At 34.6% G+C, this 18,283-nt stretch overlaps 1 protein-coding gene across 1 annotated transcript in view; it reads right to left on the bottom strand.

The window, feature by feature from the left end:
• ZNHIT6 (zinc finger HIT-type containing 6) overlaps positions 1-18,283 on the bottom strand; it is a 54,616-nt gene that overhangs the window by 31,758 nt on the left and 4,575 nt on the right. The window contains exon 5 of the mRNA XM_082410381.1: positions 12,939-13,042. Within this exon, the coding sequence (XP_082266507.1) occupies positions 12,939-13,042 (104 nt within the window). The remainder of the gene's footprint in view (positions 1-12,938; positions 13,043-18,283) is intronic.

Raw genomic sequence — 18,283 nt, 5'->3', positions numbered from 1 at the left:
CAGTTTCACTACTACATGATAATAGGAAACAGGTTAAGTACGTGGTATTGGCTTCAGTAGACAGTATATTAAGAAAATGGATATAGTAGGTAAAGATCGAAATGGAAAAGTACATTTTGCTTCAAATAACTGTAAATACTTGAGCACTTAATAAAGCAGTTCTCCACTGGGAGTGGCATCAATCTCATTTGGAAGTGGCTAGGCAGTTCTGATTGTTCCAAGGCTGGGAAGCACTTTAGGCATATAGTGGGCGGGGACCAGAAATGCTAACCTTCCTGTAATGCACGGGACAGTCCCACACAACAAAAATTGTCCTGTTCAAAATGCCAATTGAGCCCCTACTAAGAAACACCAGAACACAGAAAGGATGGCAGATTATGTGCATAACAAAAACTGAATACCAGCACTAAATGCCAGCATCTGTTTCACATTAACTTTGGAGAAAATATGTACTATAGGAACTCTGGCAAAGGCGAAATAATGGAGAAGATGAGCTACCATGTGTACTTTCACAGATGTCTAGGAAATATGAAAGGGGAAGACGCTCTAGGATTAAGAATATAACCAGCCCGGGTACATTTAGTTGAATACATTAGGAAATCAGGTGGGGACAACTATGAAGATCCACTATTTAGTATGGATCCCTTAGAGGAACAGGAACATATTCTGCTTAAAGTATGACTTTAAAGCATGGCATATAAGGTCCTGCAAGGCCCCGCCCCAGTGGGGCTCTCTCCAGTCTTATCCCCTACCACTTCCCAACTCCCACCCTAGTTTCTAGATATACCAGACTACTTACATTGTCTTCAATTTGCTACTCTTTTTGCATCTGATATTCTCACCATAAGACTATCCTTCCCTCTGTCTGGATAAAACCCTAGACTTAAAAACTCCTCCTTGTCCTTCAATAATTTGCTCAAATTCTATCTTCTCTTGGGAGGACTTTCCAGTCCCCAGCTCTTAAGGAGTAACACTTCCCCAAGGCTGGGGCACTGAGCCCTCCTTCGTGCTCCCACAACGCTCCATGTATCTTCCATCAGAGCATTCACCACACTACGTTATGAGAGTTTGCTGTCTTGTCTTCCCACTGAACTACTTGAGAAAAGGACAGTGACTTACTGGCATATAGGTCAGTGGTTTTCAGGTAGAGATAAACATAAGAATCACCTAGTGCCTTTTTTTTTTTTTTTTTAATTAAAGACAAATTTTTTTTAGAGCCCTTTAGGTGCACAGCAAAATCAAGAGAAAGGTACAGAGATTTCCCATATATCCTCTGCCCCTACATATGCACAGCCTCATCTGGTTCTTTTATAATGTAAAGATACCTAAGCTCTACTGCCTAAGCTCAATGACTTAGGAATTCTGTTGGTCAGGCCCAGGTATCTGCATTTTGAAATTGTCCCAGTTAATTCTGATGTATACTCTAGATTGAAAACCATTTACACAAAACTGGCACATTATTGTCCGCATCTTACAAATAAGGAAATGGGCACAGAGAGGTAAATAACTTGCCAAGAAAACTCCCTTACACATAAAAATTAAATTAAATTTTGTCATGTTTAATACAAAATAAACATTTGAAAATTATTAAATATATTATTATTCCTCTTTTAAAAAGTAAAGACACTGAGGAAGACCCTTCATTATTTTGGGTAATGAGAAATACTTGAAAGAGATATTTCCAACTGCCTGAAAAGTAGCCATTTCAAATGGGGGGGGGGATAAAGAAAGGAAGGTAATTTTAGGCCATGGAATAGAGTACAACACTTGAGAGCTTCAGGCAGTCCCTCCAAAGCCACATGAGATGACAGATTTCACCTACTGGCAACTCTGCCTATGACCAGTGAAGGTATCTCTGAGCTAATGACTCCTGTGGGTACAAGAAGCATTAAAAGATTCTGAGCAGGCGACCATCATACTAAAAACATGCTTTAGGAAGATGTATCTGGCATCAGTGTATAAGGGTGACTGAGGTGAGAAGACACTGAAGGTAGGGAGAGCTCTTAGAAGTTCCCCAATAGTCCCAGGTGAGACAAGATGGGCCTGAATGGGAGAAGACAGCTGATAGATGCTGCAGTGAAGGAAGTGGAAAGGGACTCATTCCTGAGGCATATCATGAAGAAGCAGACTTGGTGACTGAGGAAGGACTTCCCTAACTGAACCAGTATGGGGACCCTGATATGATCAAGAATGTTTGGTTTCCATTTGTATGAATGCTGGCTAACTGTTGCTGTGGAAAGATATACCCTCTGTGATGCTGTGACATAACGACCTCCTACTTACCGCTGTCTACATGGCCCCAGTAAGGAAATACCTGATTGACTGAGGAACCATTAGAAAACCAGTGTGAAAGAATAGAAGTGTAAAGTCCTTGCTGTTGCTTTGAAATTTTTTCATCAGACTGTATCAAAGCAGTTATCGGAGAGAAACCATAGAGCTAATCATTTTTAGTTAGTTAACAAGTTTATACTGAGCACCTATTATGTAATCCCCCCAAATCTACCTCTCACCATGACCACAACTGTTAAATCCATTTCATTTTCCTTTGCTCTTTTCTAAAGTTAGTTTGCAACAAAGTACAAACCTATACTACTTATAAGACACCATACTCCCCCAAAAAAACCAAACCCACAAAAACAAAACCAAAAAACCTGTGCTTTAAGAAATGTATCGCCACATAATTGTTTAAAGAAAAAAGTGCTACTGACATTAATACAGAGGTGGATAGGTATATCATCGCAATAAAATTTGAATGCTGTAATTTTACCCAAAGAGCAAAAAGTAATTAAAAAATTTTTTTTATTGAAGTAGAGTTGATTTACAATGCCGTGCCAATCTCTGCTGTACAGCAAAGTGACTCAGTTACACACATATAGACATTCTTACAAAAAGTAATTTTAAGAATCTATAAAAGGTTATTTCTTTACAAGAGAGACATCTAGTGGCTAGCTTCTAAAATAGGACTGGAGCTCAGATAGCAATTCACACTGTTGTTTAATAATGGGCACACTTCTACTATCTTAATACTCTAGGTTTAAGAGAGACCCCTAGACAGAGAGCCTAAGAACTCTGGGCCAAAAGGAAGATAGCAACTCAGTTCTAAGCTGACAGTTGTAAAGGAATGAAGAAGGACTGGGCTGCTTAGAAATGAGGGTCGAGGTCATGTGGAGGCAAACTGCCAGAAGATGAAGGTCAAAAGTTGGGTCCATTCCTAGGGAATGGGAGGTCAGACCACACAAGAGAGTACAGGCCTGGCGTTAAGCTAAAGATATTATTGGGGAGGAGTCTCTCAATCCAATTCTTTTTTCCAAATGACAAGTCAAACTATATTCCCCCTCACTGCTGAATCCTCAGACCCAAATACCCAGGAAAATAAAATGAGGGACTTAAGCAACCAAATGAGATGTGATATTCAAACACAACCAAGATAATCTCCAGGTTTGCTATCCATGGCTTTCTGTAGCAAAACACTAAAACACAACTGAAAAGATGCAGCCATGGATAAAAACGTGGAATTTTATATGACAGTATCAGAATACTTTTCAAAGACTATTGAATATATTTACAACTCAAAATGTATAATGGTCCTGCCTACATCCATCAATATCTTTTAAAATTATTTTAAAAATTCATTTATTTATTCTTAAAATAAGTATTACATGCACATGGTCTAAAATTCAAAAAAGGTACAAAAGGGCACGTAATTCCCATCCCTGTCGCCCTCTACCCAATTTCCCTCCCGTAAGATAACTACTATTAATAGTTTATAATATAAGTATATACGGATATAACCTTTACTTTTCACACAATGGTAGCACACAATGAACACAGTTCTGTATCTATCTTTATTCACTTAGTATTTCTGGCAACCATTCCATATTCATACATTTAGAGCTGCTGAATTTTTTCCCCATTTTACAGGCGTACCATCATTTATTTAAGCAGTCCACTATCGATGGATATTTAGATTCATACTACTCTTTTGCTATTACAAACAATGTTGCACTGAATATCCTTGTACATATTTCATTTTCCATACGTATGGTTATATATATCAGATAAATTCCTAAAAGTAGAATTGTTAGGTGAACAAGTAATTATCATGCCTTCCTGATCCATCTGTCTTCGACAACTGACCTTCCCTTTGTTTGGGGCCACTACTTATTTAAAGCAATTAGGGCAACTTGGCAGAGAAGATCATCTGAAAACTCTCTCAAGGCACACAATAAGAAACCCTGGAGAAATACAGCAAACATACTGAGCTCATCAAAAAGTATGAAAAATTTTCAGGGGCCAAAAGGAAGCAGGAACTAAAAACCATAGTGGAATATGGAAGCTACACCTGCTCTGGAGGCCTTTGCCTCCAAGTAATCAAGAGGCTTGGTAACCAAAAGGCTTATGTTTCAACAGCCACTGCAGGACATGAGACAAGATACTGATCTCACATAAGCTGGAGACCTCAAACTGAGATCACTGCATAAAACTATGCAGTGAAAGAGTGAACCAGAAAAATTCTGGCAACCAGCAAAGGGAGACAATGAGGAAACCTGTCCACCTCAGCTTGAGGTCTAGGGAGAGAGAAAGGTACAGGAGGTGGGGGAAAGGTTTCAATTGAGAATGAATAACTATCGACTCCTCAAATGGGTTTGGGGTTCAAATTATTACCAGCAGTATAGTCTGATAAACTTCAGACTAAGAAATTAAAGAGGGTCCTGGATTGGTTCGATGGGTATCTGGCATAAGCAAATGCATACCACCTCCTACATGAACTTGAGTTCACAATTACATTTTAGAAAACAATAAGGAAACAAGCCATCAAAATGAAGAGTCAGCAGAAACAGCAGACAGCAGTAACAAATTTCCAAGAAATTCAGACAGAATTATTTACACAAATAACAAATGCACTAAATTATTGAATAAAAAGGGAGGTTAAAACATGAGAAAGGAATACATTCTACCTAAAAGACCAGATAGATTTGGGAAAGGAACAGAACTTCTAGAAATGAAAAGTGTAACTGAAACAAACAAACAAAAAGCCCATGGGCTAAAGATCAGATTAATTAGACATAGCTAAGGAGGGAAAGTGACTTGGTTGATACACCTGAATGAATTACCCAGAATGTAGGTAAGACGGACGAAGAAATAAAAAATTAAGATAATGTATTAGAATTTTCCAGAATTATGCAGAAAGCAGAGCAAATCCAAAGGAAGATAAATCACCCCAAAGACAAAAGTGAAGAACTTAAAAGCAACTGACATAGAAAGATTGTATAAAACATCAGTGTTCTCAAAAATGGAAAAAGAAGTGAGAAAACAGTGGAATAAATAAACTGAAGTACTAAAATAAATGTCAACTTGAGATACTTCATATTCAGCTAAACTATCATTCAAAAGTAAGGGTGACCTATATGATTCATATATATGAAATTTTAAAACAGGCAAAATTCATCTTCAGGGTGAAAATTAGAATAGGTTATCTGAGGAGGAGAGGAGATAACTAGGAAAAACCTTTCTTGGGTGATGGTAATATTTTATACATTTACAGGGACTGGGTTATACTGGTATATGCATTTGTCAAAACTCAACAAATATACACTTAAGATTTGTGCATTTCATTGCCTGTAAATTTTACATCAATAGGAAAAGTGAGCTTCATATCTTTCAGACAACTATTTAAACTCCAATATTATTTTTTCACTGAACATACTCAATATCATGGATATCATTCCATGACAATACTTCTGTATCTAATTGTTTTTGTTTAATGGTTGCATAGAATTCCACTGTATGAAGGCATCATTATTAACTTAGCTCAGCCCAATACTGAGGGATACTCGAAGCTGTTGCCAGTTTTTACACTATTAAAAACAATGTTGCAATATATATACATGTACATATATCTCTGTGAACTGTACTAATATATTTGAGGCTAAATTCCTTGAGTAGGCAGGTATAACATTTTTAGAAATATTGTCTTCTAAAATGACTCCTAAGTTTTTACTCTAAAGAACAGCGGAAGAAGAAAATGGTCTGGCTAGCTCATACCTTCACTATATTAGATATTGTTAATATATGCTTGTCAGACACATATTGTGTGTGTGTGTGTGTGTGTATGTATATATATACATCTTTCTATGACCATCTATTCTTATCCTTTGCCCCTTTTCCTAATTAGTTACTAGTTTTTTTAATTAATGCATAAGCACTGTCATATACGTTTAAAGATTTTTTTTGGAAGCGGGTCTGGTAGTCTTTTGATTTTATTATGGTCTTTTTTGGCCAATTTTTAAAAAAAATTATGTAAATTTAGTTTTTTTCCTTTATGGCTTTGGATGGGATGTTCCCCTCTTCAAAATTATGAAAATATTCCCATATTTTTAATTTCATTTTAAGATTTTACTAACATTATGTTGTAGGTCACTTATTCTTCAAAAATAAACTTATTCATAGAAAAAGAGATCAGATTTCTGGTTACCAGAGAGAGGGGAGGAGAAGGGGGAATTGGACAAAGGTAGTCAAAAGGTACAAACTTCCAGTTATAAGATAAATAAATACTAGGGATGGAATATACAACATGGTAAATATAATCAACACTGTTGTGTGTTATGTATGAAAGTTGTTCAGAGAGTAAATCCAAGCACTCTCATCACAAGAAAAAAATTTTTTTTCTATTTCTTTAATTTTGTATCTATGAGATGACAGATGTTCATGAAATTTACTGTGATAATCACTTCATGATATATGTAAATCAAATCACTATGCTGTACACCTTACACTTATACAGTGCTGTATGTCAATTATATCTCAATAAAACGGGAAGAAAAAAATTTTAATTCCACCTGGAAGTTCTCGTAAAAAAACTATCAAAAGGCAAGCAGTCTCAACTCCATTTATTGAATAAGTCATTCTCTGTATTAATTTGACATATTATCTGATCATATACTAGAGTGCCAAATAGCCTCATGTCTATTTTCTGTTATCTGAACTGTTTATTTCTACGTCAACACCATAAAACTTTACTAACATTTCATACATTTTAATGAGTCCAGCCTTATTACTCTTCCTTTTCCCAGGTTTCCCCCGGCGCTTGTCCCATGTTTACTCTTCCAAATGAACGTAAGTCATTTTATCATGAATCCTTTCCTTCTCCAAAAAAAAAATTAAAAAATCCAAAATCAAAACCAAACAAAATCCCATTAATATTTTCATTGGGATCATACCAGATTTAAAGATCATTCATTTAAGAAGTAAATGTTATTTCTATAATATGGAGTCTCTTAATAACATGGTCCTTTCCCCCCATTTGTTCAACTCTTTCAAGCCATTCAGTAGAATTTAAGTTTTCTTCACAGAGATCTTTCATATTTCTTTCAACAGTTTTTGATTAGCATTGGGTGAAAGTAAACATCAAGTTACATGCCCTACGGAAGAGATGAGGCAGAGAAGTTACCTTTGAAAGAGTCACAGTTTAAAAGAAGTAGTTTGGGATCTGCTATAAAATAAGTAGGGGAGCCTTATATTGCACACATTTCCTTACCAAGCTCCTCTATTTTTAACAGAGAATGTCTTTTTCGTATTGGCTCAACTTATTCTTAATATAAGCATCCCTTAACTTTTCTTTGTTCATTAAAGTTATCCATTATGACGTTCCAGCAAATTCACCAGTCCTCTAAAATTTGTTGCTATTGATATTAAATACACTTTTGACATCACAGGCTGGTTAGTGTTATATCCCACTTTGACTATAAAATGAAAATTATGGTTCCTAGTCTTAGAAAAATTCACATATCACATAATTTTGCATATGATTTTAGGAGATTTGAAGTCATACTGGTCAAAAACTCCTACCATAAAGGATGCCTGGCTTAAAATGAACCTATGATTCTAAGGTACCTAATGCACTTGCTACCACATAACCTGCTGTTAGTCCTACAGAGGTAATTCAAGCACAATGTGCTTTAGTCACACTTCATATGGGGCTATTTAATTGTTTTTAAAAAATGTTTTATTTTCAAGTAATTTCAAACTTTACAGAAAAGTTACAAAAACACCACAAAGAATTCTTCACTCAGAATGCTCAAAAGTTACCACTGGAACATTTAATTTTTCTTTTAACATCTTTATTGGAGTATAATTGCTTTATAATGTGTTAGTTTCTGCTGTATAACAAAGTGAATCAGCTATGTGCATACATGTATCCCCATAGCCCCTCCCTCTTGCAGCTCCCTCCCACCCTCCCTATCCCACACCTCTAGGTGGTCACAAAGCACTGAGCTGATCTCCCCGTGCAATGCAGCTGCTTCCCACTAGCTATCTACTTTACATTCAGTAGTGTATATATGTCAGTGCTACTCTCTCACTTCATCCCAGCTTCCCCTTCCCCTTCCCTGTGTCCTCAAGTCCATTCTCTACGTCTGCATCTTTATTCCTGTCCTGCCCCTAGGTTCATCAGAACCATTTTTTCTTTTTTTTTTTTTAGATTCCATATATATGTGTTAGCATACAGTATTTGTTTTTCTCTGTCTGACTTACTTCACTCTGTATGACAGACTCTAGATCCATCCACCTCACTACAAATAACTCAATTTCGTTTCTTTTTATGGCTGAGTAATATTACATTGCATATATGTGCCACATCTTCTTTATCCATTCATCTGTCGATGGACACCTAGATTGCTTCCATATCCTGGCTATTGTAAATAGTGCTGCAATGAACATTGTGGAACATTTAATTTTAAAGAACTTAAATTTGAATTTTTGTGTATACTGTAGCTCAAGCTGCTTAAACAAACACAGGAACAATTTAATACCTAGGGAGTAATTATAATAATCTTAGTACAGGACCAAGATCGCATACAAACAATTCCAAACCCTGAATCTCTGAAACTGAAAATTTTCATAACTCCTCCAGCAGCAGAAACCTGACTGAGCTCATTTACAGTCATTATTTTCCCATTATAATGTAAACATTTGTAGGTTTCACTGCAGAAATAGTATTGTTTGATTATATAATGCTGCCCCAAACCTACTAGGGATGAATATAATATAGTAAACGTAACACATACCCAAAGATTTCCAGTAAGAGAATGCAGATCGTTTATTATCATTGCACATTATCTACTAAGTGCCAGGTATTACTTTACTTTAGGTATTATTTCATTTACTCCCCTCAACAACCCAGTAAATTCGCCCTTGCCTGAGGTCACCTAACGTGAACCATATGTAGAGGCAATATTCAAATTCAGGTTTATCTCAGTCAGAACCTTAACCACTTTTGAAAGTTTAAAAAAGCATTGAAAACAAGTCTCTTAAAAACACAATACTGGGGATGTGGGAGGTAAAAATAATTCTTTGATAAGATGCAGCATCCCCTTCTTCCCTCCTTCCAGGAAATAACACTACGATCATCTAAAATTTTTATCGTTTTCATATGAATGTCTGAGAAAACACAGATATCACAAAAAAGGTACTTCTAAACGCCTTTCTTCACTTTTCCCCCCTAAGATTAGGTAAAGTACAGGGCCATATATATTTATCTTGCTACTTATATATCACCTTTTAGCAATCAAAATTTTCTGCAATCCTGATCTTGCCAAACATCAAGTTCAATAAGTATGTCTTCCGTATTCATCTAAATTAGTGGTTCTCAAATTTTGCCTCTCCCCACTGCCCCCATCCCAGGGGATGTGTGTGTGTGTGTGTGTGTGTGTGTGTGTGTGTGTGTGTGTGTGTGTGTGTGTGTGTGTGTGTGTGTGTGTGTGTGTGTGTGTGTGTGTGTGCGTTACCAAAATCTAGTCAGTAGAAGCCAGGGATGCTGCTAAACATCCTATAATACACACGCCAGCCACTCATGACAAAGAACTCTGTGGCTCAAAACATCACAGTGCCAAGATAAGAAATCATGATCTAAATTACTGATGAAAATGCTGAACAAGAATGAACAAAATATAGGAACACACTAAAGAGATTTCCAAGCTGACTATCAACCAACTAAGCAGAATATTCTAAGTATGCCTATCAACTAACTGGGAATTCACCTTAATGCTTTACTATTCATCAAACATCCAAACACAGACATTTTAAATTCAGTTCGTGGCATTTTCCATTTAGAAATAATAATGGGCAATTTAACAAAGAACAAATAGAAAAATTCTGTTCCATAGATTTCAATTATTTATTTCATCAAATTATTTTGAATTATTTATTTCACCAAAATAGTTATAAGAATGAAAGATCATCTTACTACCACAGATTGGATTAAGTCAAACTTCACACTTGAATTTTAAGATATTATTCTGAAACATGTGGCCAAATATTCCATATCTAAGTAGCAATTAAATAAAATCAAATTAAAACAAAATATCATTTCCACCTTCCAAAATAGCAGCAAAATTAAAAAAAAAAGAGAAAATTCAGTGCTAGTGAGATGTTTAAACAGGTATTCTCATTTACTACAAATGGAAATGAAAACTGGCTTATCCCTAGTTTATTATTACTAGCCCTACTTTATAGATGAGGAAATTGAAGCACAAAGAAGTTAGGTGGCTTAGCTTAATATCACATGGCTAGAAAGCAGCTGGTTAGAAATCTGAACCCAGGCAGCCCTAGCTCCAGTTTGTGCTCTTAACCACTCCATTTTACTATCTCTATGTTTTATAGAATTTTTTTTACAACTCTTTAAAATGCATCAAAAATGACTGGAAGACAAAATTAAGGGTGAAAAGACTGGTGAAAACATTTACAATGCATGCAACAGATCAAGATGAGATATAAGCAGGCACATTAAATGAAAAAATTCAACTGTTCAACCTCTAATCAGATATGCAAAAAAGTTTAATAATATCCAATTAAAGTGCAGTATAACTAAAATAGGCACTCATATATTTTTGTGGAAGGTACAAAGTGGTACTTTTTTGGGGAGGACAATTTGGAGTTTCCTTCAAAAGTATAAATGCACGTACTCTCTGATCCAGTAATTCCACTTTCTAGGAACTGATCATACAGAAAAAGTCACATAAGCACACAAAACAATTTATTCAAGGATGTTTATAACAGCATTATTTGTAATAATTAAAATCTAGAAATTAGCTAAAAATGTTCATGAATATGGGAATAATTAAATAAATTAGGGTATAGTAGTCATAGTTGAAATATACTACTTAAACAAAGTGAGGCAGATTTGCATTAACAAGTAAGATGTCCATAATATATTGTTAAATAGAAAAAAGCTAGCTGTAGAAAAAACAGTGTGTGCCTTTATTCACAAAGATGAATAATGTTTAACTTGAGGAGAGTCATTTAACTTTTTATACTTTTATAAGTATTTAATATTATGTTTTACTTTATTAATTGAAAAAAGGACACGATTAGAAGAAAACATAAATATTATCAATGGTTGTCTCTGCATAGTAGAATTAAAGGTGCTATTTTTCCTTTAAATTTTTTTATGATGAGGATGTATTACTTTTACAATTGCTACTATATGCTGATTCCTTCCTACACTCCAGTTAGTGTCTAGGTAAATTAATACACTAAGGTCACAACTACTTCTTAGGAAGACACTAAAAATATAAGAAAATCAAGCCCAAATCATTGTAAATTCATGAGTAAAAGGCATAATGCAAGAAGAGTCCAATTTGCCATTTCAGAGATCTGAGGTGTTCCAAAATAACACTATAAATTTGTGTTCTAAACCCAGAAAATACACCGAATGTAGTATTCTTGGAAAAAACTTCCTACATACATTCATGTGTCTAAAGACCCCAAAATTTAAAATTTGAGGCTATATTAGTAGTAGTAAAACCATTCTGAATGGTTTCTTTCATAAAACAGGAAAACATTTTATATTTCAGAAGGCACAAACCAGTTATCTTAAATTTCAAACAAATTATGTCTATTTCTAAATATGTCAGTTTCAAAACACACAAAAGAATCATCTCATATCTGATAAATGCAAAGTATTACTTTACTCCTGGAAAAAAACCGAAAAAAGGGAAAACCACCTTTACAAATATTGGTCTTGAAACATATAAAATAAGTGGATAACACCATTCTCTAATAATATAATATCTTCTGAAAAGATGGAAGGTTTATTAGAATAATTCTGATCATTCTGTCTCTTCAATTTATGTAGTAAAATTGTGAGGGAACCTTATAGTTTACCTAGTACAACCCCCACCATTATGCAGATGGAGCCCGGAGAAAAGAAGTAATTTGCTCAAGGCCTCACAGTTATTAACAGGCTGAAGCGGGGAGGACTCACTCAGGTTTTTTGACTCTAAATCCAGAATGTTGACTTTTGAAAGGTATTATCCAATAATTTAGTGGGCTACTTACAGTACTTTGGGATCCTGTTCTTCTCTGTACTAATGGGGCCTTTTTGACCCAGCACTTTCAGAGAGCAGGAAACTCATCTCTAATGTATTATCTGTATCCACAGATTCACTACAGACTAAATGTTTTCCAAGTTCCTTTTCTTCTCCATCACTGGCTCACAAATGAAATCCTATTTGGAATCCCAAAGCAAAAGGATTATAAAAGCCAAGCTGCTCCTGTTAAAAATATGCAGGAATTCTACTTTGACTTATTGCTTTGTCCTTGAAGCTTCTGAAATACTTTCACGGTATCTTAGGCCTCAGAGAGAAGGATAGACACATACACACACTCTCTTCTCTCTCTCTCCATCTCTCACAACACACACACACACACACACACACACACTGCAAACCCAAAGTGTTATTAAAGTCATATGACATAAAATTAGCATAAGTTCCTAAATGTTTATTTCCAATTTGTGCAGTCATCTTGTCCTGTACCAATAACGAACACCTCACAGACCACACTTTGAGTAGCAATGCTCTATAGTAAACCAAACCTTAAAAGATGTTCCTAATCAAATCAGAACATCTGATGTACTAAGAAAGAAGTCAGACACTTACTTCTTATCAAAAAATGTTGAATTTTCTTTCCTTTTGGTGAATCCATTGGGTAGAAGTTTTAAGTTAATACCTTGCTTTCGAGCACGATTTTTCATAAAGTACATCTAACAACCAAAAACAAATAGGCAAATTAATATTAAAATGCCTTAAATTCCAAAAGCATGTAAAACAATGTTCAAAACATAATAGTTAAGATTTATTGAGTATTTATGTTTCACAAACTGCACTAAACAGCAATGTCTCATTTAATCCTCACAATACTATGAGGCAGGTACTATTATTACTCCCATTTCTGCTATTTCAGCTATTTCTGAGACGTAAGGCCTACATTCAAATACAGGTCTGTCTAATTCCAGAGCCTGTGATTAACCATATACTTTATAAGCCATATATATATATATGCCTGCTTCTATTACTAGTCAGGTAGCTTCATTCAGGGAGGAACTACGGCACTGCCTAGTACAAGGCTTAACTTAAAGTAGCCACTGATGTAGGATGTACAAAATGGGATATGAGAATTCTAGCTCTGACATGTGTTACTCCATGGATCATGTAGGTTGGCTGAGCCCATGCTAGCCCATGAAATGATTTGCCTTGCTTGTGTGGTTAACACAATCTTAAACCTTCAACTTGGTTTAAGATAGTCCAGATCTGCAATGTTCTTAGGTACCTGGTAGAATAAAGGAAGGCCTGTTTGTTCTAACCTTCAAAAAATTCCCACAAATAATATTTAAAGAAAAAAAAAAGCAGTACTCAACAAAAAATAAAAAAGTATAAACAATATAAGAAAACAAGGCTCAGTGTACTGGAACCAAAAGAGAAAATGATGTAGCTGAGAGAGCTCCCTATATATTCAGACACTAAAAAAATCATACACAGATTACAGAACTGCTCTGCAAAATTTAAAGGAATAAAAGAAAGCTTGAAAATATGTGCAGTGAAGAGAAACTATAAAAAGTGACTCAGCAGATTTTTAAATAAGCCAAACTAAAATTTTGCATTAGAGATAAAAAAGATGACAAAATCAGGAGAGGTTAAGGGGTAGGTATGATATAGGGAGAAGGCCTAAGCCCCATTTAATGGTAGTTTTAGGAGAAGAGAGAATGAATAAAGCACAGGTAATATTTTAATAGAAATGAGCTGGTAATTTCCCAGAATTGATGAAAGACGCTCCACTGATTCAATAAATCTAATAATTCTCAAGTAAGATAAATAAAAAGAAATGTGCATTTTCACAGTATAGTAAAAATGCAGAAGACCAACAATAAAAAGAATGCATCCAGAGAAAAAAGACTTCAAAGGCAGTTAAAAATGACAGATGACTTTACAACAATAAAAATGGAAGCCATAGACAATGGAAGAGTAAGTCTGAACCCAGAATTCTACAGACAAAAATCATTTAAGAGTGATTTAAATGCCGATAGAGTAATCTAAGAGTTGGTAACCAGCAAACTCTCTCTAAAGGACATTCTAAAAGATCTACTTGAGGTAGAAAGTGATCTCTCAGACAGAAAGTCTAAGATGATGGCAGAAAAAATAAAGAGCAAAGAAAGTGGGAAATATGAAGATAAACCAAAACAAACACTGACTGGATAAAACAGTAATTACTGTATGGAGATTGAAACAAAAAAGACCATTTAAATACCTGAAAACAATACGAAAAGTCAGTAGAGTGTTAAATGGAATTTAAGTTTTCTAAGGTAACTGCTGGCAAACTAGGGCCAAATCCTGCCTGCTGCCTATTTTTATAAACAAATTTTGTTGGAATACAGCCCTGTGCATTTGTTTATGTATTATTCATGGCTGCTTTTTTGCTACAGTGGCAGAGTTGAGTAGTTGTGACAGAAACCATAAGGTTTGAAAAAAAGGTTTACTATCTGACTCTTTACAGAAGAAGTTTGCCAACTCCTGTTCTAAGGTCATTGCATTGTTTAAGTACAGGCTTAAGGTACTGATTAACTTTAGATACTGATAAATAAAGTATGCATGCAATGTCTAGCCTAACCAATGAAAGGACAGAAAAAGGATGTATAAGTTCTAAACTGATAGAAGAAAAATTCAAATGATAAGAAATTACTCAATTAGTCCAAAAGACAAGAAGAAAAAGAACAAAACAGAACAAAGCAAGTGGACAAATAGCACAAGTAAGGTGACACATTTAAAGTCAAATATATAGGTAATTTTATTAAAAAGTAAATGAATTTGATGATTCAGTTAAAAGTTCCAGATTGTCCGAATGGAGAAAAACTGGAACCCAATTATACGGTACTTTGAAAAGGTACATCCAGAACATAAAGATACAAAAAGGCCAAAAGTAAAAGTAAGCGACAAAATACACCATGCAAATACCAACCAAAGGACTGAAATAGTTCAATACCAGATAAAGTATACAAAATGCTTGAGACAAAAAGGGTCACATCATAATGCCAAAGGTTAAATACACCAAGAATTTCCTGAAGTATGCATCTAATAATTTAGCCTTAAAGCATATGAAGCAAAGCTAACTGAACCACAAGGAGATACATACAAATCCTTTTGATTTTATCTGTTGGGAAATTTTAACACACCTCTCTCAGTAACTGACAGAAAAAACAGACAAAAAACAAAAACCAAAAAAACCTCAGTAGCACTATAAATAATTTGAACAACATAATTAACAAATCTGACCTAAAAGGAATATATTTAGAATACTAGATAAAGCAAATGCAGAATAATTTTTCTTTCCCAAGCAAACAGAGAACATTACAAAATCTGACCACATGCTGGGCCATAAACACAAGTCTTAATGTATTTTAAAAGAATGAACTCAGAAAAAATATGTTCTCTGACCACAATGCAATTAAGCTAAAAATATAAAAGAATATAACAAAAGTCAAGAGGACACGTTAACAAAATAGAAAAGGAATTCACAATAGCAACTGATCTAGAAAAAAAGAGGACACAAATAAGCATTATCACAAATGATAATACAACTTCTACAGACACGTAAAGGAAAATATGAAGAACTTTATGCCAATGCATTTAGGTAAAATTTAGGTAAAATGGAAAAATTCTTAGAAAAATGTAGTCTACTAACAATGACTCAAGAAGACAGAGAAAACCTAAATAGTCCAATAAACAGTAAAGAATAAACTTCAGAAGCCCATTAATAAATTTTACCAAACTCCCATGGAGGAAATAATCCCAATGTTAGTTAATGTATCCAGGACCAAAATGGGAGCATTCCCAAATAATTTTATGAAACTAAAATCACAATGATATAGAAACCTAAGAATACCAAAAAGGAAAATCAGAAGTCATTTCACTCACGGACAGAAATGCAAAAATGAATGAATGGATAATGTGTACATATACATAATACAACTGAATTCTGCAAAGTATAAAAAGCAGGGTATGATAATAATATACCATGCAAGTTTAACTTACAATAGAAAATTGATTAAAAGATTATTCATACTAGAATATTATACATTAAAAGAATAAATAATCAAATACAGAAAAAGCATTTGATAAAATATAACCACCATTCATGTTAACATCTGTTAGCAAACTAGGAACAGAACTTCTTTAATCTAAATATCAAACTGTATCTACAAAAAATTTAAAAGCAAACATCATGGTGAAATCTTGAAACTTTTCCCTCTATGATCAGGAGTTATGAAACAAAGATGTACAGAAAAGCTAATATACCAGGCCCGAGACTGTTATCCTTAGAAAGTTCTCTTGGCAAGGTTGGCTCTTGGCTGGTGTCTGGGAATTTGACTGACTGGTAAATGGACCCGACACTGACATAAAACTTTTCCTAAAATGATAAGAGTGGTTCATTGTGCTGAAATTGTACAAAAATGTGGTTTTATCTGCTTCCCTTCTGGGAGTATGGAATTTGGCAAGTGCTAGGGCGAGGGTGCTTCTGCGATCAGCCCCCAATAAAAACCTTGGGCAGTGAGTTTCCCTGGTAGACAATAACTTCAAACATTAATTATCACAACCCATTGCCCGAGGAATTAACTGCATACGATGTGACTCCAATAGAAGAGGACTTTGGGAAGCTTGTGGCTGGATTCCTACAGACTTTGCCCCATATACTTTTTCCTTTTGCTAATTTTGCTCTGTATCCTTTCACTGTAATAAATTTTAGCCATGAGTACAACTGTATGTTGCATCCTGTGAATCCTTTCAGCAAATCATCAAACCCAGGGATGGACTTTGACTTACAACATAAATATCTACTATCATCAGTACTATTTGACATTATTGGAAGTCCTAGCTATACCAATAAGGCAAGAAAAAGAGATAAAAGAACAAGGACAGAAAGATAGAAACAAATTGTGATGAACTGTTTATAGAGAAAATCTCAAAGAATCTATAGATAAGGTATTGGGACAGATTTTAATATGGTTACTACTATAAAATAGACAACAAAAATATCTCATTCCTAAATACCAGCAAAGAGATAATAAAACATTAAAAAGAAAACACTATTTAAAATAGTATGAAAAAATAAAGTGCCCAAGAATAAATCTAATAAGAAACATGCGAGACCTTCATTGAGAAAATTATAGAGATGTTAAAGAACCAAATAAATGCAGAGATACAACAGTCAAGGATTTAAACATTCAATGCTGTAAAATCCAATCACTCAAGTAACTCTACAAAATAAATGCAACCCCAATCAAAATTCCCAGGTGGGGAAGGTAGGACTGTAGAATCAATAGGCTGATTTTTCATATTTGTATAAAATTACAAAGAGCCACAGCCATATTTTAGAAAATACTCTAGAAAATATTCTAGAAAAATGGCTATATTCTAAAAAATGAATGAAGTGGGAAGACTTACTCTTTCAGCGAGTTTCAGTAAAAGACTATAATAGTTTAGAGTATTGAGCATTGGTGTGGATAGGTAAGAGGACCACCAGAACGAACAGACAGGCCAGAAACTGACCCAAGCATATATGGATGCTTGATATATGACAAAGATGGTCCTGCAGAGCAGTAGGGAAAGGATGAATTTTTTCAATAAATGATGCTAGAAAAAAGTAGATTACCCATGTGGAAAATTACATAGGACCTCCACTTGACATGCTAGACAAAAATCAATCCCATGTTTACAGACATAAATGGGAGAGGCAACACTGTAAAGCTTTTAGAAAATAGTTACAGGAGAATAGCTTCATAACAAGGTAGGGAAGGATTTCTTTATAAACTCATAAAACTATTAACTATAAAGGAAACATACAACAATTTTTACTACATGAAAATTAGGAACACCTGTTTACCATAAAACACTAAAGACTGTAAAAAGACAAGCCACAGAATGAAAGAAGGAATTTATAACACATACAACCA

Source organism: Balaenoptera physalus, assembly GCF_965194825.1.
Source record: "Balaenoptera physalus genome assembly, chromosome: 1".
NCBI lineage: Eukaryota > Metazoa > Chordata > Mammalia > Artiodactyla > Balaenopteridae > Balaenoptera > Balaenoptera physalus.
The sequence above is the reverse complement of the archived record's forward strand: the minus strand, read 5'-3'. Positions and strand labels throughout refer to the sequence as shown.